Source organism: Somniosus microcephalus, chromosome 1 (assembly GCF_052327205.1).
Source record: "Somniosus microcephalus isolate GS21.2 chromosome 1, FLI_Smic_1.0, whole genome shotgun sequence".
NCBI classification, from domain to species: Eukaryota; Metazoa; Chordata; class Chondrichthyes; order Squaliformes; family Somniosidae; genus Somniosus; species Somniosus microcephalus.
Genome location: NC_140987.1, coordinates 258347995 through 258373834, shown reverse-complemented (window position 1 = coordinate 258373834; position 25840 = coordinate 258347995). Strand labels below are relative to the sequence as shown.

At 45.8% G+C, this 25840-nt stretch overlaps 1 protein-coding gene across 3 annotated transcripts in view; it reads right to left on the bottom strand.

Annotated features, from left to right (window-relative positions):
- Positions 1-25571, bottom strand: part of aco1 (aconitase 1, soluble) — a 91334-nt gene extending 65763 nt beyond the window's left edge. The window contains exons 1-3 of one of the 3 annotated variants that reach the window (XR_015078996.1): positions 25462-25571; positions 14592-14723; positions 11736-11904 (exon numbers count right to left, since the gene is read on the bottom strand). Coding sequence is in view for 2 of the 3 variants with exons in the window: in XM_085992752.1 (XP_085848878.1) it covers positions 11736-11904; positions 14592-14691 (269 nt within the window). In the remaining variant the exon portion in view is untranslated. Of the gene's footprint in view, positions 1-11735; positions 11905-14591; positions 14724-24587; positions 24790-25461 lie in introns of those variants that run through there. The other 2 variants (XM_085992752.1, XM_085992759.1) reach the window with 2 other exon arrangements.
- Between the last annotated feature and the right edge of the window lie 269 nt (positions 25572-25840).

The following is a 25840-nucleotide window of genomic DNA, read 5'->3' as shown; positions in this document are numbered from 1 at the left end:
GGCCTCTAGTTACAAGTGGAAATATAGTCATACTCACACAATCATACCTTTCAGCCAATGTCCCAAACTCCTCCATCACCATCCCTGGGTATGTCCTGTCCCACCAGCAGGACAGACCCACCAGGGGTGGCGGCACAATGGTATACAGTTTAGAAGGAGTTAGAGTCATAACGGCACAGAAGGAGGCCATTCGGCCCATCGAGTCTGCACCAGCTCACTGTAGAGCAATCCAGTCAGTCCCATTCCCCTGCTCTATCCCCGTAGCCCGACAAGTTTATTTCCCTCAGGTGCCTATCCAGTCTCCCCTTGAAAACATTAAGTGTCTCCACTTCCACCACTTCCGTCGGCAGCGAGTTCCAGGTCCTCGCCATTCGCTGCGTAAAAAAAGTTTTTCCTCTCATTCCCCCCTGTATTTCTTGCCTAAAACCTTAAATCTGTGTCCCCCTAGTCCTTGTACCATCAATTAGTGGGAACAGCCTTTCCCCGTCTAGCATATCCAAACCAGTCATAATCTTGTACACCTCTATCAAATCACCCCGCAACCTCCTTTGCTCTAATGAAAACAAATCCAACTTCTCCAACCTGTTCTTGTAGCCAAGATCTCCCACCCCTGGAACCATTCTGGTAAATCTCCTCTGCACTCTCTCAAGGGCCTTCACATCCTTCCTAAAGTGTGGTGACCAGAACTGGTCTAACCAGCGCTTTATTAAGGTTCAGCATAACTTCTCTGCTTTTGTACTCAATACCTCTATTTATGAAGCCCAAGATCCCATATGCTTTGCTAACCACTCTCTCAATATATCCTGCCACCTTCAGGGACCTATGCACATTAACTCCCAGGTCCCTCTGTCCCTGCACACTCTTTAAACTGTGCCATTAAGTGTATATTGCCTCTGTTCCTTCTGCCAAAATGCATCACCTCACACTTCTCCGTATTAAATTCCATCTGCCATTTGTCTGCCCATTCTGCTAGCTTATCGATGTCCTCTTGCAGTCGATTGGTATCATCTTCACTGTTTGCCACACCCCCAAGTTTGGGGTCATCTGCAAATTTAGATATATTAAATAAATAAAAGCAGTGGCCCCAGCACGGACTGGAGGATGGTAGACAACCATTTACCACAACTCGCTGTTTTCTGTCCTTAAGCCAATTCCTTATCCAAGCTGTCACTGACCCACTTATTCCATGAGCCTCAATTTTGTTAACCAGCCTTCTATGTGGTACTTTGTCAAATGCCTTCCTAAAATCCATGCAGACAACATCCAGTGCATTCCCTTCATCAATCCTCCTTTACTTCATCAAAAAATTCAATTAGATTAGTCAAACACGATCTGCCTTTTACAAATCAGTGTTGGCTCTCCTTAATTAGCTTAAACCTCTCCAAGTGCCTGTTAATTTTTTCCTTGATTATTGTTTCCAAAACTTTACCCACCACTGGTGTTAAACTGACCAGCCTGTAGTTACTAGGATTGTCCTTACACCCTTTCTTGAACAATGGTGTCACATTTGCCACTTTCCAATCCTCAAGCACCTCCCCCACATCTAGGGAAGATTGGAAAATTATGGCAAGCCCTTCTGCTATCTCCTCCCCCAATTCCCTTAGCAATTTGGGATGCAAGCCATCTGGACCAGATGACTTATCCACTCTAGGCATACCCAGCCTTTCTAGTACATCCTGTCCATCAATTTTCACCCCTTCCATTGCTTCTACCTTTTCCACTACCAATATTTTGTCAACATCCACCTCCTTAGTAAACACCGATACAAAGTACTCAGAGTATTCTAGCCTTGCCCTGCACTTCTAAGCATATGTCACCTTCTTTGTCCCCAATAGGCCCCACCTCGCCTCTTACTACCCACTTACTGTTTACATGCCGGTAGAAGATTTTTCGATTCCCTTTTAAGTTAACCGCCATTCTACTCTCATATTCTCTCTTTGCCAATCTTATTTTCATCTTCACTTCCCCTCTCAACTTATTGTATTTGGTCTGGTTCTCCCTTGAAGAATTCACCGGATATGTATCATGCAACCTCTTTTTTTGTTTCATCATCTTCTCTATCTCCCTCTTGCTATGGTTTCCTTACCCTTCCCTCTTGTTGGAATGTACCTAGCCTGTACTTGGAACATCTCCTTCTTAAAGATCACCCATTGTTCCGTTACAGTTTTTCCCGTCAGTCTTTGGTTCCATTTTACCCTGGCTAGATCCTTTTGCATTCCATTGAAGTTAGCCCTATTCCAGTTTAGAAGTTCCACGCTCCTCTCCATTGCTAATTTAAATCTTATGATACGATGATCACTCGTACCCAAGTGTTCTCCCACAGTCACTTGGTCGACCTGGCCCACCTCATTCCCCAGCACCAGATCTAGCAATGCCTCCTTCTTAGTTGGGCCAAGAACATACTGGTCAAGGAAATTCTCCTGAACACATTTCAGAAATTCCTCCCCGTCCTTTCCCTTTTACCCCATTATTATCTCAAGCGATATTTGGGTAATTAAAATCCCCGAAAATCACCACTCTATAGCTCTTGCATATCTCTGCGATTTCCCTGCAGATTTGCTCCTCTACTTCCCTCTCACTATTTGCAGGTCTATAGAATACCCCCAATAGCGTGATCATTCCCTTTTTGCTCCTCAACTCTAAACAAATGGATTCTGTCCTTGTCCCCTCAAGAACATCTTCCCTTTCCAACACGACAATGTCTTCCGTAATCAGCACTGCCACCCCACCTCCCTTTTTTCCTTCCCTATCTTTTCTGAACACCTTGAATATTAAGTGCCCAGTCCTCACCGTATTTAAGCCACGTTTCCGTTATTGCCACAATATCATATTGCCACACAGCTAATTGTGCTTGTAGCTCACCAACCTTATTCACCTCTTCTTCGTAGGCAGTCCCTCGGAACCAAGGATGACTTGCTTCCACATTAAAAATTAGTTCACAGGTGACCGACGAGTCCAATGCGGGACCTACAGTCTCTGTCAGAGGTGGGGCAGATGGTGGGGTGCTTGGGTTGACGTGCGCTCCTTGCGCTTGACTTCCGCTTGCTCCCGGCAAAGAGACTCGAGTTGTTCGGCGCCTTCCCAGATGCTTCTCCTCCACTCTGTGCGGTCTTGGGCCAGGGATTCACAGGTGTCGGTGGGGATGTTACACTTTTTCAAGGAGGCTTTGAGGGTGTCCTTGAAACGTTTCCTCTGCCCACCTGGGGCTCTCTTGCCGTGCCGGAGCTCCAAGTAGAGCGCTTGTTTTGGGAGTCTCGTATCGGGCATGCGGACAATGTGACCCGTCCATCGGAGCTGATCGAGCGCGGTCAAAGCTTCGATGCTGGGGATGTTGGCCCGAGCAAGAACACTGACGTTGGTGCACCTATCCTGCCAATGGATTTGCAGGATCTTGTGGAGGCAGCGTTGGTGGTACCTCTCCAATGCTTTGAGGTGCCTGCTGTACATGGTCCATGTCTCTGAGGCATACAGCAGGGCGGGTGTCACTGCTGCTCTGTAGACCATGAGCTTAGTGCCGGGTTTGAGGTCCTGGTCATCAAACACTCTCTTCCTCAGGCGACCTAAGGCAGCACTGGCACACTGAAGGCGGTGTTGGACTTCATCGTCGACGTCTGCCCTTGTTAACAGTAGGCTCCGAGGTATGGAAAGTGGTCCACGTTGTCCAAGGCCTTGTCGTGGATTTTGATAATCGGGGGGCAGTACTGTGTGGTGGGGGCAGGTTGGTAGAGGACCTTTGTCTTACAAATGTTTAGAGTAAGGCCTATGCTCTCGTACACTTCGGTGAAGGTGTTGACGATGGTTTGGAGTTTGACCTCCGAGTGAGCGCAAGCGTCGTCTGCAGACTGTAATTAGACGACAGAGGATGGGACAACCTTGGATCTGGACTGGAGGCGACGGAGGTTGACCAGTTTCCCAGTTTGTTCTGTAAATTAGCTCCACTCCAGTGGGGAGCTTACTGAGGGTGAGATGGAGCATTGCAGCAAGGAAGATCGAGAAGAGCGTTGGTGCGATGACACCGCCTCGCTTGACCCCGGTTCGTACGTGAATTGGGTCTGTGGTGGAACCATTGGTTAGGATCACGGCTTGCATGTCGTCGTGAAGCAGGCGGAGGATGGTGACAAACTTTTGAGGGCAGCCGAATTTGAGGAGGACACTCCATAATCCCTCACGGTTGACAGTGTCGAAGGCCTTTGAGGTCAAAGAAGGCCATGTACAGCGGTTGGTGCTGTTCCCTTCATTTCTCTTGTAATTGACGTGCGGTGAAGATCATGTCCATTGTGCCCCTTAGTGGGCGGAATCCACATTGAGACTCTGGGAGGAGCTCTTCGGCCACTGGGAGAAGGCGATTGAGGAGGATTCTTACAATTACTTTCCCTGTGGCAGACAGCAGGGAAACTCCTCTGTAATTACCGCAATCGGACTCGTCACCTTTCTTGAAAAAGGTCACAATTATGCCGTCTGAGATCCCCTTGCATGCTCTCCTCCTTCCAGATAAGAGAAATGAGTTCATGAATTCGCGCCAGTACTGCTTCTCTGCCATGCTTTAGTGCCATCTGCTCCTGAGGCCTTGCTGTTCTTCAGTTGTCGGATGGCCTTTTCAACCTCATGCCGGGCTGGGGTTTTGCCGAGATGGTGGCGGGTAGCATGCTGTGGGATGGAGTTGAGGACACTCGTGTCAAAGACAGAGTCGTGGTTAAGGAGATCTACGAAGTGCTCCTTCCAGCGGGCACCGACTGCCTCTCTGTCCTTGAGGAGTACTTCTCCGTTCTTGGCCCACAGTGGGGAAGGGCCTTGGGTGCTTGGGCTGTAGATGGTCTTTACTGCGCTAAAGAATCCACGCACGTCGTGGTTGTCGGCTAGCTGCTGGATCTCCTGCGCTTTCTCCACCCACCATCTGTTCTTTAGATCGCGAGTTTTTTGTTGGACCTCGGCCTTCAGGCTTCTGTAGAGCTGCTTTTTTGCTCTCGAATTCTGTTGCCGCTTCCAGATCAGGAATGCCTTGCGCTTGCAGCTTATTAGCTCCTGGATCTCCTGGTCATTCTCGTCGAACCAGTCTTGGGTGTTTCCTGGTCGAGTGACCGAGCGTCTCTTCACAGGTGCTGATTATGGAGGCCTTGAGTGCAGACCAGACGCTGTGGGCACTCTGTGTCTCTGCATCACTGGGAGTCGTCAGGTTGTTTGTGAGGCACAGGCTGAATAGGGCTTTCTTAGCGGGGTCTTTGAGTGCTCCAGCGTTAATTTTCCTGCGGCATTGTTTCTGTTGCCGCCGCTATTTTGGGGCTACATCAATGGAGATGACAGAGCGGATTAGGCGGTCTGTCCAGCAATCATCAGCTCCTGTCATGGCGCAGGTGATGCGGACGTCCTTGCGATCCCTCGCTTGGGCGATGTAGTCCAGCAGATGCCAGTGCTTGGAACGAGGGTGCTGCCATGTCTCTCTGCGTTTATGTACATGCATTCTAAACCCATTTTTGAATTTTTAGTAGTCTTTCTTAGTCTGCTCCTATCTAATATAGTACTACTTCTGCCTCTAGTGCTACTTTCTTCTCTAATAATATCCAACACACTCACTCTTTCATGCATCTTATTCATCTTTTCTACTCCTATATGCTGGTGTCCATCCCCCTGCCAAGCTAGTTTAAACCCTCCCCAACAGCACTAGCAAACCTCCCCATGAGAATATTGAGGCTCTGTTGAGGTGTAACCCATCCAGCTTGTACAGGTCTCACCTTCCCCAGAAGCTGTCCCAATGCCTCAGGAATCTAAAGCCCTCCCTCCTGCACCATCTCTCCAGCCATGCATTCATCTGTTCTATCCTCCTATTCCTGTACTCACTAGCACGTGGCACCGGGAGTAATCTGGAGATTACTAACTTTGAGGTCCTGCTTTTTAATCTCTCTCCTAGCTCCCTAAACTCTGCCTGCAGGACCTCATCCTTCTTTGTGCCTGTGTCGTTGGTACCGATATGGACAACGACCTCTGGCTGTTAACCCTCCCCCGTCAGGGTGTGCTGCAGCCGCTCAGTGACATCCTTGACCCTGGCACCAGGGAAGTAACATACTATCCTGGAGTCACATCTGCAGCAGCAGAAACACCTGACTGCTCCCCTAACTAATCGAATCCCCTACCATCATTGCTCTTCCACTCTTTTTCCTCCCCACTTGTGCAGCTGAGCCACCCGTGGTGCCATGGACTTGTCTCTGGCTGCACTCCCCAGAGGAACCATCGCCCCCACTAGTACTCAGAACAGAATACTGGTTGGAGAGCAAGGTGCACTCCAGGATCTCCTGCACTACCGGCCTGATCCTCCTCTTCTGTCTGGCGGTCACCCATTCCCTCTCTGCCTGCATAATCTTAAGCTGCGGGGTGACCACCTCCTGAAACGTGCTATCCATGTAACTCTCAGCATTGCGGATACACCACAGTGACTCCAGCTGCCGCTCAAGCTCCGAAACCCGGAGCTCGAGTTGCTGTAGCTGGCGACACTTCCTGCACATGTGGTTGTCCAGGCTTCGCGAAGCGTCCAGGACTTCCCACATGGCACACGATGTGCACTCCATGGGACTGAGCTGCCCTGCCGTGGCTCTATTTAATAGACGAAGAACTAACCCACTGATCTAATGGAGAGAAAAAGACAAAGGTAATACTCACCAACCAATCACTTACCTGCTGTCCTGCGACGTCACTCCTTGAATTTTTTTTTCACCGAATATAAACTGCTGCCTGTTCTTTTGGAATTCGCCAGGTTTGTATCTGCCGCCGACTCCTCGCAGCTCCGCGCTGTCCTCGGGTCCCACTCTCTTTATTCTCTGCCGCCGACTCCTCGGGAGTCCTCAACATTGACTCCGGACCCCATGAAGTCTCACGAGTTCAGGTCAAGCATGGGCAAGGAAACCTCCAGCTGATTACCACCTACCGCCCTCCCTCAGCTGATGAATCAGTACTCCTCCATGTTGAACACCACTTGGAAGAAGCACTGAGAGTAGCAAGGACACAGAATGTACTCTGGGTGGGGGACTTCAATGCCCATCCCCAAGAATGGTTCAGTAGCACCACTACTGACCGAGCTGGCAGAGTCCTGAAGGACATAGCTGCCAGTCTGGGCCTGCGACAGCTGGTGAGAGAACCAACACGAGGGAAAAACCTACTCGACCTCGTCCTCACCAATCTACCCGTTGCAGATGCATCTGTCCATGACAGCATTGGTAGCAGTGGCAACCGCACAGTCATTGTGGAAACGAAGTCCTGTTTTCACACTGAGGACACCCTCCATCGTGTTGTGTGGCACTACCACCAAGCTAAATGGGATAGATTCAGAACAGATCTAGCAGCTCAAAACTGGGCATCCATGAGGCGCTGTGGGCCATCAGCAGCAGCAGAATTGTATTCCACCACAATCTGTAACCTCATAGCCCGGCATATCCCTCATTCTACCATCACCATCACGCAAGGGGACCAACCCTGGTTCAATAAGGAGTGTAGAAGAGCATGCCAGGAGCAGCACCAGGCGTATCTAAAAATGCGGTGCCAACCTGGGGAAGCTGCAACACAGGACTACATGCATGCTAAAAAGCAGCCAGAAGTGCCAAGTGGATGATCCATATCGGCCTCCTCCCGAGGTCCCCACCATCACAGAAGCCAGTCTTCTGCCAATTCGATTCACTCCACGTGATATCAAGAAATGGCTGAGCGCACTGGATACAGCAAAGACTGTGGGCCCCGACAACATCCCGGCTGTCGTACTGAAGACTTGTGCTCCAGAACTAGCCGCGCCTCTCGCCAAGCTGTTCCAGTCCAACTATAACACTGGCATGTATCAGACAGTGTGGAAAACTGTGCCCAGGTATGTTCTGTCCACAGAAAGCAGGAAATTCCAAACCAGCCAATTACTGCCCCATCAGTCTACTCTCAATCATCGGCAAAGTGATGGAAGGTGTCGTCGACAGTGCTATCAAGCGACACTTACTCACCATTAACCTGCTCACTGATGCCCAGTTTGGGTTCAGTCAGGACCACTCGGCTCCAGCCCTCATTACAGCCTTGGTCCAAACATGGACAAAAGTGCTGAATTCCAGAGGTGAGGCGAGAGTGACTGCCCTTGACATCAAGGCAGCATTTGACCGAGTGTGGCATCAAGGAGCCCTAGTAAAACTGAAGTCAATGGGAATCGGGGGGAAAACTCTCCACTGGCTGGAGTCATACCTAGCACAAAGGAAGATGGTTGTATTCACAGCTTTCAGATTATTTTCACACAACTTGTCCATTATAGAACCATGCCCAACTTTTCCTCTCTTCAAAACAGGGAAATAAATTATGAATATCTTAATTTTACCAAAGATTGATGATGGCTCCAAGGTCCGAAGTCCAGGACCTGTAAAAGATATCTTCATAAATACCACAGGGCCTATACAAGAAAAAGGGAAATGCCAATGGCCTTTCTAGGCAGGACTCCACATAAGGCTCACTGGTGTCCTCTAATCGCAGAAGCTAGTTACGACATTACTGGAACACTAGCTGGACAGACCTGAACAAAACATCAGCATTCACTCCTTTTACCTCTGGGACCTGGGTTCAAATCCAACCCAGACTGAAGGAATGAATCCGGCCTCAGCGTGCACATAATTTACCCATGAATACATAGATACATAGATACATAGAAGATAGGAGCAGGAGTAGGCCATTCGGCCCTTCGTGCCTGCTCCGCCATTCGATGAGATCATGGCTGATCCTTTAATTCAGTATCCCGTCCCCGCCTTCTCTCCGTAACCCTTAACCCCTTTTGCCCGTAGAAATATATCTAATTCCCTCTTAAATATATTTAATGAGCTGGCGTACACTGCCCTCTGTGGCAATGAGTTCCACAGGTTCACCACTCTCTGAGTGAAGAAATTCCCCCTCATCTCTGTCCTAAATGGTTTAGCCCTTATCCTTAAATTATGTCCTCTAGTTCTGTTCTCACCCGCCAAGGGAAACATTCCTTCTGCATCCAGTCTGTCTAGACCTGTCAGAATTTTATACACTTCTATGAGGTCCCCTCTCAATCTTCTAAACTCCAGTGTGTACATCCCTAAACTACATAGTCTCTCCTCATAGGTCATTCCCGCCATTCCTGGTATCAGCCTGGTGAATCGCCGCTGCACCCCCTCCATGGCAAGAACATCCTTCCTCAGATGAGGCGACCAAAACTGTACACAGTACTCGAGGTGTGGTCTCACCAGTGCCCTGTACAGCTGCAGCAAGGTATCCCTGTTCCTGTATTCTAACCCTTTTGCTATGAAGGCCAGCATACCGTTTGCCTTCTTGACCGCCTGTTGCACCTGCATGCTCGCCTTCAGTGACTGGTGTACAAGAACACCCAGGTCTCTCTGTACTTCCCCCTCTCCCAATCTATTGCCATTTAAATAATAATTTGCCCTCCCGTTCCTGCACCCAAGGTGGATAACTTCGCACTTGTCCACATTATAGTGCATCTGCCATTTATCCGCCCAATCGCCCAGTCTGTCCAAATCGCTCTGGAGCTTCCTGGTCTCTTCCTCTGAGCCCACCCCCCCTCCTAGTTTAGTGTCGTCTGCAAATTTGGAAATGCTGCATCCGACTCCCTGATCCAGGTCATTAATGTAAATTGTGAACAGCTGGGGGCCCAGGACAGATCCCTGTGGTACCCCACTTGTTACTGCCTGCCATTCAGAAAATGAGCCGTTTATTCCAACTCTCTGTTTTCTATCTGACAGCCAGTTCCCTATCCATGCCAAAACTTTCCCCTTTATCCCATGAGCCTCAATTTTCCATGCTAATCTTTTATGTGGGACCTTATCGAAGGCCTTTTGGAAGTCCAGGTACACCACATCTACTGGCTCTCCCCCATCTATTCTACCAGTTACTCCCTCAAAAAATTCCAATAGATTAGTCAAGCACGATTTACCCTTTGTAAATCCATGTTGACTCTGTCCTATCCTGTCCCCATTTGCTAAGTGCTCCGCTATTTCATCCTTAATGATGGACTCCAGCATTTTGCCCACAACTGATGTAAGGCTTACAGGTCTGTAATTACCTGCTTTTTCCCTACCCCCCTTTTTGAATAGTGGGGTAACGTTAGCTACCCTCCAATCCATCGGCACTGTTCCCGAGTCTAATGAATTCTGAAAAATCATCCTTAGTGCATCCGCTATCTCTAGGGCCACCTCCTTCAGTACCCTAGGATGCATGTTATCAGGCCCTGGGGATTTGTCCACCTTCAATCCCTTTAGCTTCCTTAACACCATATCCTTAGAGATATTGATTTGCGTCAGTTCCTCCTTTGCCAATGTCCCTATTTTTCCCGATATCCCAGGGAGGTTTTTTGTGTCTTCCTTCGTAAAGACTGACCCAAAGTATGCATTTAGTTGATCTGCCATTTCCTTATTTCCCATTATATATTCCCCCGTATCTGACTGCAATGGACCAACTTTGGTTTTCACCAGTCTTTTCCTTTTGATATATTTATAAAAGCTTTTGGAGTTAGTTTTTATATTTTCCGCCAGCTTGTTTTCGTAAGCTATTTTGCCCCTCTTGATCATGCCCTTTGCCCTCCTTTGCTCTATCTTAAACTGTTCCCAATCTTCCGCTCTGGCGCTTTTTTTGGCTATTTTATACGCCCTATCTTTGGATTTGGGCGTTATGGTCTCGAGCTACTTCCATGCCCCAGATCCCTGCTCCCGGGAAGCTCCTAGATTACAACCTCCAGGCTTCGGCCCTAGTCAGCACAGGTTCTCCAACCTCAAACAGGTCTTGAATCACAAATTCCTGACCGGGCTCGTATTAAGCACCCAGGCAGGCTCCAAATCCAATCCCCAGGAGAATTGTGGCAGCAATGTCTGCAGTGACCAAAACGTTCCCACTCTGCCCATGCACATAAATAGGATCTGTTAATGTTTTAACTACAGAATGCTCCTTGTCTGCTCGTGTGTGCATAGCGACTGCCACTCGGACCAGAGTACTCCTGCCCCTCTATATACCGCTGATGATCTGCCCCACCTCACTCTCCTACATCATCTTCTGTCCCTCCTCTTCCTGGTTTCTGCTGTTCATACTCCCCTCTCTTCTCCCAGCCTAGCTTTCAGGTTCATTGCTTCTGGCCAGCCTCATAGCTCTCTCTGCTTTGCATCATCCATTGCACACGTTAAGGCGCGTGCCACAGGCTCTCACTGGGCATCAAGTTGTGGTGCCGCTCACCCTTCTCCTCTCCTTCCAGTACACTCTCCTCAAGAGTCATCCTCTCCAACCTCCCCACCATCCTCCCAGCAAACCTCCCTACCCATTAAGTATCCAGTGGCACACCCTCTTCAAACTGTCCGCTTTCTTGCAAACACGGTCATGTGTGTCCAGCACCTCATCCCGGATGAGTGCATCCAAATTCTAGACCTCATTAAAACTTAAGTGCACTGATGCCAACTTTCTCTTTCAGCGAGGTCGTCATACCAGGCTGCACATTTCACCGGGTCTCCCTCTTGGATTTAGCCCTGGCCTATCCTTTACGCCCTCAGCATTTCCACCCACCCATCCTAGGTACAACTGGGACAAAAAAAACATGTTGTTCTTTAACATCATTTTTCTTCTTTCTAAATAGAATCTGTGGGTTATATGTGTAAAATTATGGTAAACCCCGAATGGCTTTTGTGCTCAGCGCTTTTTCTTTTCACAAAGCTATATTCTGTACATTTCGGCAATGCGTCGTTTTATATTGAAGTTACACTTACGTGAAATCCTGCAAGATGACACGAGCAGGTTTAAAAGGCACTTCAACACTTTTGTGTTGCGTCACCTTCCAGTTCAATATGTTTTCAACATCATCTTTCTTCACAAGAAAACAGTCACAGTTTCTGACTGCTGCTTCCAGAAGTACTCGGATGGAGAATGGCAAACGTGCTATTGACGGAAAAAGCAAAAAAGTCATCTTACAATAACTAACATAACTGTTAGAGTATAAATTGTATGAGCAGCAGAAACAGCTTTAAAGAAACAGCTGATGGTTAGGCAGTAGAAGCAGAATTATTGTTGTTAATAAAAGAAATGGTTGGGGGTGGGGGGACGACAAAAACAACTTGCATTTATATAGCATCTTTAATATTGTAAAACATCCCAAGGTGCTTCACAGGAGCGTTATCAGACAAAATCTGACATCGAGCCACATAAGGAGATATTAGGACAAGTGACCAAACACTTGGTCAAAGAGGTAGGTTTTAAGGAGCATCTTAAAAGGAGAGGTAGAGAGATTTAGAGATTTCCAGAGCTTAGGGCCCAGGAAGCTGACGGGATACTGGGTTGCAAATAGCCACAGGAAACAGCTATTTTAACTGGATCTGAAGTTTTGACAAATAGGGCTTCCTCTCCTCACAAACCTATCTGAAGAAGTAGTTAAATAAAACAAAACGCACGGTGTACAGTGCCAGACGCTTCTGGTGCAGAGGCCTGAAAACAAACTTGGCTTTCTCAATGGCAAACAGTGAATGCAAAGACAAGTTTCATTCAGAGGCTAAATGGTTAAGATGCAACACTGAGGGCATTGGACTGGAATCGGTCATTGGTAAGGGATCAGCAGAGCCACTGGTTTAGCGGAGCCACTGGTTTTAATTTGAAAGAAAAATAGGAATATTCTTAGTCGCTGAACTGCCATACTGCAAGGAGACAACTGGCATTTGTGCAAAGCCTGGGCAAATAGCCAGGAGCAGTGCGATCTTGCAGCCAGCCCACAGTGTAAAAATCCATGGAAACTAAAAAAAAGCAGCCGAGCTAAATAGTAGGAACAGAGACCAGTAAAGAAACCAACTATATAGTTTGCCCATCTTAGAATTGCTTTCACCTACAAAAAGCTTTTTCTCCTATACAAAGCAACAGTGCAATAAATAAGGGCGCATTGTATCAATGAATGATATGAAGAAGATGGACTGTATTTCAGGAACCCTCCGCGCTATCTACACTCCTCTAATTCTGGCCACTTGAACATCCCTCATTTCAATCGCTCCACCATTAGTGGCCGTGCCTTCAAATGCCAAGGCCCTAAGCTCTGGAATTCCCTCCATAAACCTCTCTCTCCTCCTTTAAGGCGCTCCTTAAAACCTACCCCTTTGACCAAGCTTTTGGTCACCTGCCCTAATATGTCTTTTTGTGGCTCTGTCAGATTCTGTTTTATAATGCACCTGCAAAGTGCCTTAGGATGTTTTACTACATTAAAGGCACTATATAAATACAAGTTGTTGTATTTTAGAAAACATGCTGACTTTTGATGTGAAAGAATTATTGGAATATTGATAGTTTCATAATATGGATTTTTCTTTAAACTCATTTTAGCAGCATGAAAAATGATACTGGCAAATACTTTAATAAAGATTTTCAAATGCATTCATTAGTGCTACAATGCAACATGTAATCCAATCTCTGAAATACTGCAAAGACTCTTGCCAATGTACTTTGTAACACTAGCACAGTAGCGGTATTACATGTGGGTGAGGTGGGAGGGGAAGCAGAGTTGCAGTCTAAAGGTCACAATCTGTCTCTTTTGTATTGACAACTACCTTATCACAGGAAAAGCAGTCGCTTTTGTTCCGATATGATTAGCCCACAGTTTTAACGAAATTTAGTGAATCAGAAAGGTGTTTCAGTATTTGCTGGTTGGTAGTCTGTTGTGGGCAGATAATCTAGTGGATGCAGACATCTTTCTGATGCAACTCGTGAAATTCTATATTTTTTTTTTTTTTTTTTAATTGTGAAAGCCATTTTTAAAAGGCATTTTTCCTACATTGTTCCCCTTCCATCGCTATTTGTTTTTCAGTTTAAGATTTTGCTGCAATTACCATCACACGTCTTCAATTAACAGAAGCCATGCTCGCTGCTGTGGATAATATCCAACATTTTCTGTTTTTAAATGTTAACATACAGTACTTATATTGGTATTTAAAAACATTTGACAGCACCAATGGTTTAAAACCTCGATCAACAGCCATCCCATATATTGAGATAATGCTGGCATTGTACACGTCACACCGATCTTTTGGCACTAATGTACGAAAGAACAATGCGAGAAACCTGGAGACTGAATGCTGCAGACTTGACTTTGGCAAAGAGCAAAGCATGATTGAAAATAAATCTGATTGTAACAAAATATTGCCCTCCCCATGGTCAGTAATTCACCTTAATCTTATGAAAAGTATAAAAGAATCTCTCTTTGTAGGATGACAGTGTATCGCTATCAAAGAACATTTTAATTTGAAAGGACAACATTGCCAGTTCATTTTTTCATCCACATATAAACATCGCAACTTGTGACAGTGAATAAACCACAGCATGTACAGCAGAAGTTTCAATCCGTCAGGTATCAAGATACTAATGTTCAAGGAAATGTCGCACAGCTTCTTATTCACAGCTTTAAGAGGGGTGCTTGCACCACTAGATCCCAACATGTGGCTCTCGCACACCCAGCGACAACCCAACTTAAACATGCTGGATTCACCAAGATTGACACAAGACCACCGAACTGCAAACAATCAATTTAAATATATGGACCCAATGGATAAATTGCGATCAGTGTCATGGAAAGAGCAATGAGCTTTGCTTACCATATCTGTCGTCTTTCAATTTGCACAGATTGTAGAACTTCTTTTCCTTCCTATTAGGATCAAGGGGCTCCAAGAGGTCTGTGTAGGGGTTGTTCATCATCGCTAACGTGCCCAATGGACGAAAAGGATCACCTAAAACATATACACATTTAAACTTCAATTTTCTGCTAAAACGCTAAAATTACAAAACTCGTTGTTGAAATAAAGTTAACAAGTTACTTTGGTGTCCCAATATTAATAACTAAGAGAATGTCATATGGATTAACAAGACCAGTACCACTATAATACCACAACAAACCCAACATTGTATGCACTACTTGCATTATAACACCACACCATTGAAATTAAAAACATGCCAGGTGAGAAATGACATTTACAAACCTGTTGCAAGGCATCGTGTAGAGACAATGTGCAAAATGCTCAGCACCTAAGGCCCATGTTATAATGAGATTGTAGAAGAAATACTGTTAAGTACACAATGTGATATCAGACACAAAAAGCTCTCAATTCCTTCTAATGATAATTCTATGTCAAAATTGCAAGATACACTTTCCATTTCCCAGTAAACAACTGCTCTGACAGAGCATAAGATGGAACACAGTAGTTGGTGTCCACTACTAAACCCTTTACATTCAAAATAGATCAAAATAAAATAAAGACCCCTCTATTAAACTCCATATATTACAAACTAAACACCTCATCGAGATTCAAATAGTGATTTGTGTTTACTGACTGTGACAGAAATACTGTCTTGTATCTCACGGCCAACTAGCTGTTACCCCATACAAATTATTTTTAACAAGAATACTTTTGATGGTAAAGCGGATAAGACAGAAATGAGTAAACGGTACAGCTTGTTATGTTAAAATCAAATCAACGAATTAAAATTTGAACAAAAGCTATGGATTATAATAATCAATACAAAGGGCATGTGCTTCTGAGTGATCCTACATAAAGCATCATTGATGCTAGTCCTGCTGGGGTGACAAAGTCGTGATGATTGCAGAGTGTTTAGTTCCATGCGCAATTCCTCAGATAATGAAGCAGTCTGTGTCCACATGCAGCAAGGCCTGGACAACATCCAGGCTTGGGCTGATAAGTGGCAAGTAACATAAAAAAGTCATGAATAGTGAGCTGGTTTCATCAGTAAACATATCATGGGTCCAAATTATGGGCACGTAGGCAGAACAGGAATAAAAAGGCAAATGCTATCTCAACAGAGAACAAATCTCATTGGGCAATCTGGTGGCTAGTTAACATCCTCTTTTCATTTATCAAGATTATAATTGTACAAAGCACTAAACATACACTACTATAAACTAGGAACATGGGAACAGGAGTAGGCCATTCAGCCCCTCCGCCATTCAATTAGACCCTGGCTGATCTGCATCTTAAACTCCATTTACTTGCCTAACAAAAATCTATCAATCTCAGTTTTGAAATTTTCAATTGAACCTCAGCCTCCACAACTTTTTTTTTTGGGTGAGGGGGGGGGGGGGGGGGGGGGGTGGTGTTCCAAATTTCGACTACCCTTTGTGTGAAGAAGTACTTCCTAACATCACCCCGAATGGCCTAGTTCTAACTTTAAGGTTATGCCGCCTTGTTTTGGGCTCCCTCACCAGAAGAAATAGTTTATCTCTATCTACCCTGATTGCTGGGACCACAAAGCACTTCCAGGTTTTGAATGTGATTCTTGCATTTGATTATGTGCTCATACTAGTCTTTAGAATCTAGACTAATTAGACATAGAAAAGAAGTTGTGGGGGGGTCCAAAGCAAGGGGTCATAAATATAAGATAGTCACTAATAAATCCAAGAAGGAATTCAGGACAAACTTCTTTACCCAGAGTGGTTAGAACGTGGAACTTGCGCCCACAGGGAGTAGTTGAGACAAATAGCATAGATACATTTAAGGGGAAGCTAGATAAGTACATGAGGGAGAAAGGAATATAAGGATATGTTGACAGGGTGAGATGAAGTAGGGTGGAATGAGACTTGTGTGGAGCATAAACACCAGCATAGACCTGTTGGGCCAAATGGCCTGTTTCTGTGCTGTAAATTCTGTGTAATTCTACATAATACCCGATCAAATCCTTCAATCATCTTAAAAACCTCAATTATATCACCCCTCAATCTTCTATAAATCGAGGGAATACAAGCCTAGTCTATGCAATATCTATTTATATCTTTCATAGTGGCATCCAAAATTACCAAGTAGGAAGAGGTTACTTCACTAACTACGCATCAAACCTATTACACCTGCCCACAAAACCCCAATACAATCTAAAATGTATTGTCTGGAGTGGGGGCATAGGATTTGAAATGTTAAACTTACCTTACACAATAAAATCATTAAATCAACAATTCAAAGAAACTTAGAACTTTGACAAATCAGAGAAAGCTCAATTAGTATATCATACACGTCTAGAAAGTGAAGAACATAGTAAACATTGTACTGCATCAAGAATTTTAAAAAGTGAATTCAACTAATCATTTAAACAATTGTTTGCTATCCTGAAGAGTTTTAAGTAATGATCTCTGATATTCCATTATTTTCTTCACCCCAAGCTAATCCTTAATATAAATATGCAATGCCAGTACAGGTAATCATGAATATACCTGATTAGTTAATCATTTTGTTCAACGATACATGAACATGTATTACTTTAAAAACTACCGCAGTAAGATTCCAGAACACACCAAACTGGCTTGGGTCAGGAGTGTGCAGCACTGCAGCCTGTGAGTCAAATCCAGCTTATAAACACCTTTAATCTGGCTCGCAGAGCCCCTGCCTGTTCCTTTCATCTGGCTCGCAGAGCCTGCCTGTTCCTTTCATCTTTGTGTGTGAGCTTGTGTACGACGACGGACGTAAAAACTCACTACCCACTTGGTTTGAGCATAAAGCAAGGCTTTAATCAACTTATTTCAGAACATGGAAGTCTAGTTGTATCCACTAGCTCCTTGTCTTTACAAAATGTCCCTGGAAAGCTGGGGCCCATGCCCGAGTATTTATACTCCTTGGACGGCGCCACCAGCTGGCCGTCCAGTGTTATTTCATAGGTAGTTTGAGATTTATGACATTCTTCCTGCCTAAAAGATTTGGAAATCAGACGACTTCCTCTTAACGGATTAGGCGGACCACGAATAGCCGCAGTCTTTTAAATTTTTGTTTATGGCCAGAAGGCACGTCTCCCCGGACCGTGTCTTGGTCCCTGAGCCACTTGATCCGTGCCGGTGGATCGACAGGGCCCGTGTTGCTCTGATCAACCCGAGGGAGGCTGGGGAGATCGTGACTCCGGGTGTGGGTCCCCACAGGCGCAGAACTGGCTTCGTCCCGTTGGTTAGCCGGAGACTGACCGGCGTCCTGGCCTGGGGTGGCCATCCCATGGGGAGCGCTCGGCTCCCCGAGCAGATCCGGCGGGGCAGCCGGCAGATCCCTCGATGTCCCAGGTAGGGTGTCATCCTCGGGGGGGGGGGGGGGGGGCGCACAGAGTCGGCCTCATCCACGCGGGTCCCTCCATCAGTCGGGTCCGTGGAACCGGCCGGACAGGGAGCCAGGTCCCGGAGCGAAACGGTGGAACTCCCGGCCATCTGGGTACCGCACGTGGGCGTACATGGGTTGACGTCTAAGTTCTACCTCGTCGACTAGAGGATCGGTTTTGGACAATCAGACGAATCTTCGGAGCAGCACGGGGCCAGGAGCTGCCAACCATGATGGTAGAGGGTGGAGCGACGCTGGAAGCTGAAGAATCGCTCATGAGGTGTGACATCGGTAGAAGTAGAAAGGAGAGACCTGATGGAATCACTGCTGGTCTGGTAGGTTGCGTGACCTCAGCGCAAGACGAACAGCTTTCCAAATGATAGCGTTGTATCTCAACCTGTCCGTTACCGATGGGATGGTACGGTGTCGTTTTACTTGTGGCGATTCCCTGTTGGGAGTGATAACGTTTGAGTTCGCTTGACATGAAGGAGGGACCCCGATCAGAGTGGATGAAATTGGCCGTACCACAAAGGGAAAAGCCTTGATCAAGGCATTTGATCACTGTGGAAGTAAGCATATTGGGACAGGGGAAAGCAAAGGGAAAGCGTGAATATTCGTCCACCATAGTCAGTAAGTAGGTGTTCCGCGTTGAGGAAGGCAATGGCCCTTTAAAGTCAATGCTGAGTCACTGCATAGGCTGCATAGCGTGTATGAGGGAGCCATCCGATGGACGGAAGAATTGCGGTTTTAACTCCGCACAAATTTTACAGGGAGTAGCATGTTCTTTTCACATCTTCCGTAGAAAATGGGAGATTTTTAGATCGCACAAAGTGCAACATACGGGTAACGCCAGGATGGCATAAGTCAGTATGAAGATCCGCCAGAGTCGAAGTTGACATAGAAGAGCAGAATGCCCGCGTGAAGGTATCCGGGGCCACATTCTCTTTGCCGGGTCGATAATGTATGGTGTATCCATTGGCAGCCAATTCCATCCTCCAGAGTTGTATTTTGTTGTTCTTGATCTTAGTGTGTTTCCGGTTATCCAGCATAAAGGCCACGGAGCGCTGATCGGTTATAAGTGTGAAATGGCGACAAGCGAGAAAATGACTCCATTTACGTACCGCTTCAATGATGGCTGTAGCCTCCTTCTCGACAGGAGGATAATGGAGCTCACTACCCTGCAAAGTTCTGGACAGAAATGCAACGGGTCGACCACCTTGATTCAAGGTAGCAGAGATCGCCACATCTGATGCATCGCACTCGACCACGAAAGGAAGATTTATCATCAATGGAACGAAGCGTGGCTTTTTCCAGTTGTCGCTTGAGGAGGTTGAAAGCTGAAATAGCCGTTGCCTCCAATGGAAATGACTTTGCGTGAAGCAGGGGCTGGATCTTGTCGGAGAAGTGGGGTATCCATTTCGCATAATAGGCGAACATGCCGAGTGCCCAACGAAGAGAGCAGAGATTTGTAGGGGGATGGAGCTCCTGAAGCGGACAAAGTCGCTCCGGATCCGGTTTGATGACACCGTTGCCCACCCAGTAGCCAAGGATGTTGACTGATGGTACTGATTTCACAGATTTGGACTCATTTAAGGTTAAGTTGCAACGACGGAGAACGCCAAAAAATTTCTGGAGATTGGCATCATGCTCCTTCTGGTTATGACCAGCAATGGTGATATTATCTAGATATGAAAAAGTGTCCATTAAGTTCTCCTGTTTGACGAGGTTATTGACCCCAAATGGAAGGCGACAAAACTGGTAAAGCCGACCATTGGCCTCAAAGGCCGTATACTTTTTGTCAGAGTCCTTTAACGGTACGTGATGATATGCGCTCTTTAAATCAAAAGTTGAAAATACCTTGTAGTTGGCAAGGTTATTGACCATGTCATCGATGTGTGGTAGTGGGTAGGCATCCAGGTCGGTATACTGGTTAATAGTTTGCGAGTAATCGATGCAAAGACGTTTCTTGTGTTGCTTCAGAGGATTTTTAACAATGACGACTTGAGCCCGCCAGGAAGATGAACATGGCTCAATGATACTGTCAGCTAGAAGGCGAGAGATTTCTGCCTCGATAAAGGCTCGATCATCTCGGCTGAAACGTCGTGATTTAGTGACTATGGGCTTACATCGGCGGGAAAGATTGGCAAACAAGGAGGGCTCATCAAGCGAAGCCGCCGAAAGCGCACAAAACTGTACTTTGGAAATAGTAAGCTCCAGCTTTGACCCTCCAAACTCGAAAGTGAGTCTTGTTTCTGGAAATCCTGTCCCAGGAGCACATCACTGCACAGGTTCTTGAGCACCCCGAGCCGGGTGGAGAAATAAGTGCGGCCATTGAGAATAAGGTCGACAAGACAAAAGCCGGAAGAATTGGTGGTCAGTGTCGTCAGAGCCATTGCAATTTCCCTGTCCGAGGGGTAAATATGCAGTTTTAACTTACTGACAGCCCGCTCACTAATGAAGCTGTCAGAGCTGCATGAGTCAATTAGTGCACTCAAAATGTGTCCATTTATCGAAACCTTCATGGCTGCATGGGACAAACTTTGGGGAAAAACAGCTGTGATGGGAGGAGGGGCAGTTTTACCCTTGACAGCTGCAACCTTAGTAGTGGTTCTTGGGGGAGGAGCAGTTTTATAGATAGTAGCTGCAAAACTAACAGGAGCTCTCGACCGGTATACCTTAGAAAAGTGGCCTTTCTTGCTGCAATGATTGCAGGTCACGTTACGAGCAGGACAAAATTTCCTATAATGGAATGCTCCTCCACAGAAGAAACACTTCCTTCCAGATTGTCAAGATGCCGCTAGGGCGGGGTAGTCATTAGTGTAGGTTTCTAGAGTAGGGTTGTCATCAGCCACGTTGGAGTCGTCATCCGTGAGGGCTTCCGCCCGAGGCCTATTGAAAGAGTCACTAAGAGAGACAGCAGCAGCCCGTGCACGTGGTGAAAGATAGGTATCTGCATTCCTCTTTGCTAAGTCCAGAGAACATGCCTGGTCATAGGCAGCCTGTAACTTGAGGGTTTTACTCTCCAAGACGTATGAAGGGAGACGCAATCCCGTTAATAAAGGAATCACAAATTAACTCCTCCTGGTACTGCTCAGCTGCAACAGCTTTAAGATTACAATCCTTGCTGAACCTGCGAAGTTTCTGAAGGAATTCGTCAAGTGATTCCCCGGGTTGTTGTCGAGTTGTGGCCAGTAGATGCCTAGAAAAAATTTCATTTGGGGACTTGACATATAGTTGCTGTAGTATTTGGACAGCGGCGTCATAGTCTACACAGTCTTCAATATAAATCAAACACATGAGGGGATACATAATTAGCAAGTATTTCTATTTTATCAGGAACATTTTCACCACACACCGAGGAAGTTGCTGAAAGTACGATACCAGTGTTTCCATACCTTAGCAGCTATAAGTGAATTTGGGTCCAGGTCGAGACGGGCGGGGCGGAGTAGTTTCTCCATGATGGATCGATTACTTGTCCGAGTTCCCTTCTACGGTTCAAGTCGTAGCTGGCTGTTCCCGAAATCACCCAAAGCATGGAGTCGATATTAAGTTGATTAAATTGACGTAATAAAACTCACTATGCACTTGGTTTGAGCGTAAAGCAAGGCTTTAATCAACTTATTTCAGAACATGGAAGTCTAGTTGTATCCACTAGCTCCCTTGTCTTTACAAAATGTCCCTGGCAAGCTGGGGCCAACGCCCGAGTATTTATACTCCTTGGACGGCGCCACCAGCTGGCCGTCCAGTGTTATTTCATAGGTAGTTTCTCAATGATGAGATTTATGACAACGACTATTTGATTTCAGCTTATCCTCAGTTCTTTGAACTTCTTGCGTCTGGAGGATTGGCAAAGGTTGCACCCTGATTAGTGGATTCAGCCCGCAGCCCGATCAAGAATCGATCTCGACCAGTCGGAGGCCCAGAAAGCTTTAAAAAAAAGCTGAGAGTAAAGTTTTCAAGTCTTTGGGAGAAGTGGGGGAGATTGGGGAAGGCTTGATTTTTTTTTGTCGTCTCATTTTTTGTGTGCATGGGGTATTGCTTTCTCGTGCACAACAACCTTGGTTGTTTTGTCTATGGGGGCGGGTCTCACTGTTCTGCGGTTATGGAAGCTGGTATTTCTGTGTAATCATGTGCGACCCACTCTGATTTCGATGCGTTCTTCTGGCCCCAGCTCCAAAATGTTGAACACCCTTGCCAATGTGTCAAGAGCAGGTTTGGTACTCCACATATTTGAAGAAAATAGCCTGTTACTGCCAATAAACAATTTCTCCATTTTCAAGTAACTTATCTCTTCAGAATCACCATTTTACTGATAGCAATTCTCCCAAGGGTGACTTTGTGTAGAACCAAAAGAAAGACTTGCATTTCTTTAGTGCCTTATGACCTCAGGACGTCTCAAAGCAAATTATAGCCAATGACATGTAGTGACTGTTGAAAGGTAGGAAACACAGCAGCCAGTTTGCGCACAGCAAGGTCCCACAAACAGCTGTGATAATGACCAGATAATCTGTTTTTAGGTGTTGGTTGAGGGATAAATATTGGCCAGGACTCCCCTGCTCATTGTGATGGCATATTTCATAACTTTGTTCGATTTCTTAATTTGATTTCACTGCCATGCAGACTAATGTCTATACCTCCTGAAAGAAAGGAAGGGGAGAAAAAAATAGTATGGAAAAATCTAAGAAAAATGCAAAATCACGTTGCATTTTTCAACAATCTGTGCTGCACCACAACCAAAGTTTCAAACTTTTCAATTTATAAACACATGAACATATGCAACACTGATAATATAACAATGTTTCAAACTGATGCCCGTGAGATCTGCAAGGTCAGATTGATGTCTGTCTAGAGCCAGACATAACACACACTTCCAATGGTGCCCGCGAATTCTGTGTTCTGCATTTGTTGACTTACTCACACGAAACAACTTGCATTGATAGCATGCCTCATCACCTGCTAAAAGCGTGTTCCAAGACACTTCACAACCAATGACATACTTTTAAAGCGCAATCACCATTTGCGGAGTAAATGCGGCAACCAATTTGCATCCAACAAGTTCCCACAAACAGCAAATGTTTTTTTTTTTTTTTTTAATTCATTCACAGGATGTGGGCATCACTGGCAAGGCCAGCACTTATTGCCCATCCCTAATTGCCCTTGAAGAGGTGGTGGTGAGCTGCCTTCTTGAACTGCTGCAGTCTGTGTGGTGAGGGAGTTCCAACAGTACTGTTGGGTATGGAGCAATGTTTCCTTTAAGCTGCGTCGCTGCCCAGCCACACAGCGCTTTGGAGGTCCCACGCAGCCGGTGAGCCAGCTTTTAAATAGAAAAATCATGCATGTGCGGAATTTTGAATGCCCCGTGCAGCATGTTATAAAGGGACTGCATGGGCCAAAAAAAAGGGAACATGGTATGAAGTTCCAGGATTTTGACCCATAATGATATTGGTTGAGATGACTTGGAAAACTCCCTTGTATTCTTTGTAAAAGATCCCATGGCACTCTTCAGTTTAACATCTCATTTGGAGAACACCACCTGCAACAATGCAGCACTCCCTCGGTACTACACTGAAATGTGATCTTCCATTATGTGCTTAAGTCCCAACAGAGAAACTGAACCCACAACCTTCGAACTCAAAAAAGGTGAGAGGGTACCAATCGACACTTTTTTCCAAGAAGTTCCCACACACAGAAAGTCTGAAAACCACTACAACAGTTGCAGCTTATGAAAAGCAGAATACTGTATGTACCACGGTTTCATAGGAAAACATTTGATTGTGCCAAGCAGGCTTCAAACTGTTACCATCACTGCAAGTTTAAGAGGAGAAAATAAAAATCAAGCAATAAAAAACCACAACCATTCCAATACAAGAAATTCTTTAAACATTTTTTAACAAAGTTAGAAAAGGTATATACACACACCTTGCAGCTTGTGACTCAACATTTTAACTAGCAAATGCTTTGCAACAGACCTTCTAAATCTGTTGGAATGACAAAACATCAAGCCAATAGCGTCTGTATCACATACCGCTCCACAACTTTAACAGTGAGGAATTAGTGACTGATAGTACTGTAAGTTTAAGAAACTTAAAACCTAGACAGTAACGCATCAAAGGAAGGACACACGTTAAGTTTATCTTCATCTCAACCCAGTTATGTGTTGCTGACTCATAACACATTCCAGTATGTTCTTTATAATATATACATACACACACTGATGATCTCTTATCATTGTTTAGATTTTTCCCAGCAAAGGTGTCAATGCAGGCAAGTGATCGATGCAAGTTGAACAAACATGGTATCGTACCAAACTCTGAACGGCAGTTATATCAGGTTTGTTTCACTGTGTTAAAGAGGATTATAAATTAATAGATTTTTGTATTTCAGCATATTAAAACCAAATTGGACAAATAACAGCACTGTCTATAAAAACAAACTGCATACTGATTTCCACTTACATAATATAATTTGTTCTGTAGTTTCTAGCAGGATTAAGTATCAATGTGGTGCAATACATACCTTACAGCTGAAACCTTGAACAAGTGGAGGCACTTTATTGTTGCACTTTTGAAGCCTTAAATAATTTCTAAACTGGCAGTAAATACCCTTCACCAAATATCAGAGCTTAGATCAGCAGTCCTTAAGAGCGGTGTTTTACTATTTAAAAATTGATCAAGTAAATTCAGTATAAAATCGTTATTGTACGATCCCAAGCCTCGAGGGACCACTTCCAAAGAGACCAGAATTATTAACGAGTGGTGGTTCGCCTGCATTCCTAGAAACTTATGCAAAGCCAGAGAGGGATTGATTGTGCAAATCGATCTGTCTGTGGGAGCGTCAAACCAGCGAATGAAATGCAACTAGACAGCTTTCCCTTGCAGACAGGTTTGATTTTCTGAGAAGAATTGCCTATATTTGCTTCTAGCACCACCCCACCACCCCTCATTACTGCACACTGCCACTTTCCCCCAGCCCTGCCTGCAAGTTCCCCTCCAAGTCACACACTCCTGACTTGGAAATAGATCACCATTTCTTCATCCTCGCTAAGTCAAAATCCTGGAACGCCCTCCCTAACAGCACTGTGGGAGTTTTACCACACGGACTGCAGCAGTTCAAGGTGGCAGTTCACCACCACCTTCTCAAGGGCAACTAAGGATGGGCAATAAATGCTGGTCTTGCTGTCATTGCACGGGATCCTGCACTTTCCCCCCCAGCCCTGCCTGCATTGCTGTCACTGCACAGTTGCACCGGTACCTGCCGCTGCAGGGCTCACAGCGCTCTCCCGTGCCACCGCACGAGCAGGTCACAATGGCAATGGTGCGGCAGGAGGAGACGGTGAACGGAGTACTCCCCGATACCCTCAGACCCCGTATTAATAACGGTTGCCCGTTACCTTATGAGGCCCGAACCACCGACTCCTACTGCTCGCTGCTTCACTCACGGTGTCCCCTCGTCCAACCAGCCGTCTACATACACCTCCGCGCATGCGCCTACTACCCCCAGACGTAAACCGCATGCGCGGCCGTGCGCCGATTGTTTGACGCGATGACGCCATTCAACCGGTGACATCCGCACCATGACGTGCGCTAGCACGTGGAACTGGGTGTCAAGATGAGCCGAGCGTTGCCAACCCTCCAGGATTGCCCTGGCGTTTCCAGCAATTAATCTCCAGCACCCTGCTGCAAGCAACCAGGGAGGAAAAAAATCATGGCGGCATTAAAAATAAAAATTATATGTTGTTTTCCATGTTCTTTGAATACTTTTCATTTGTT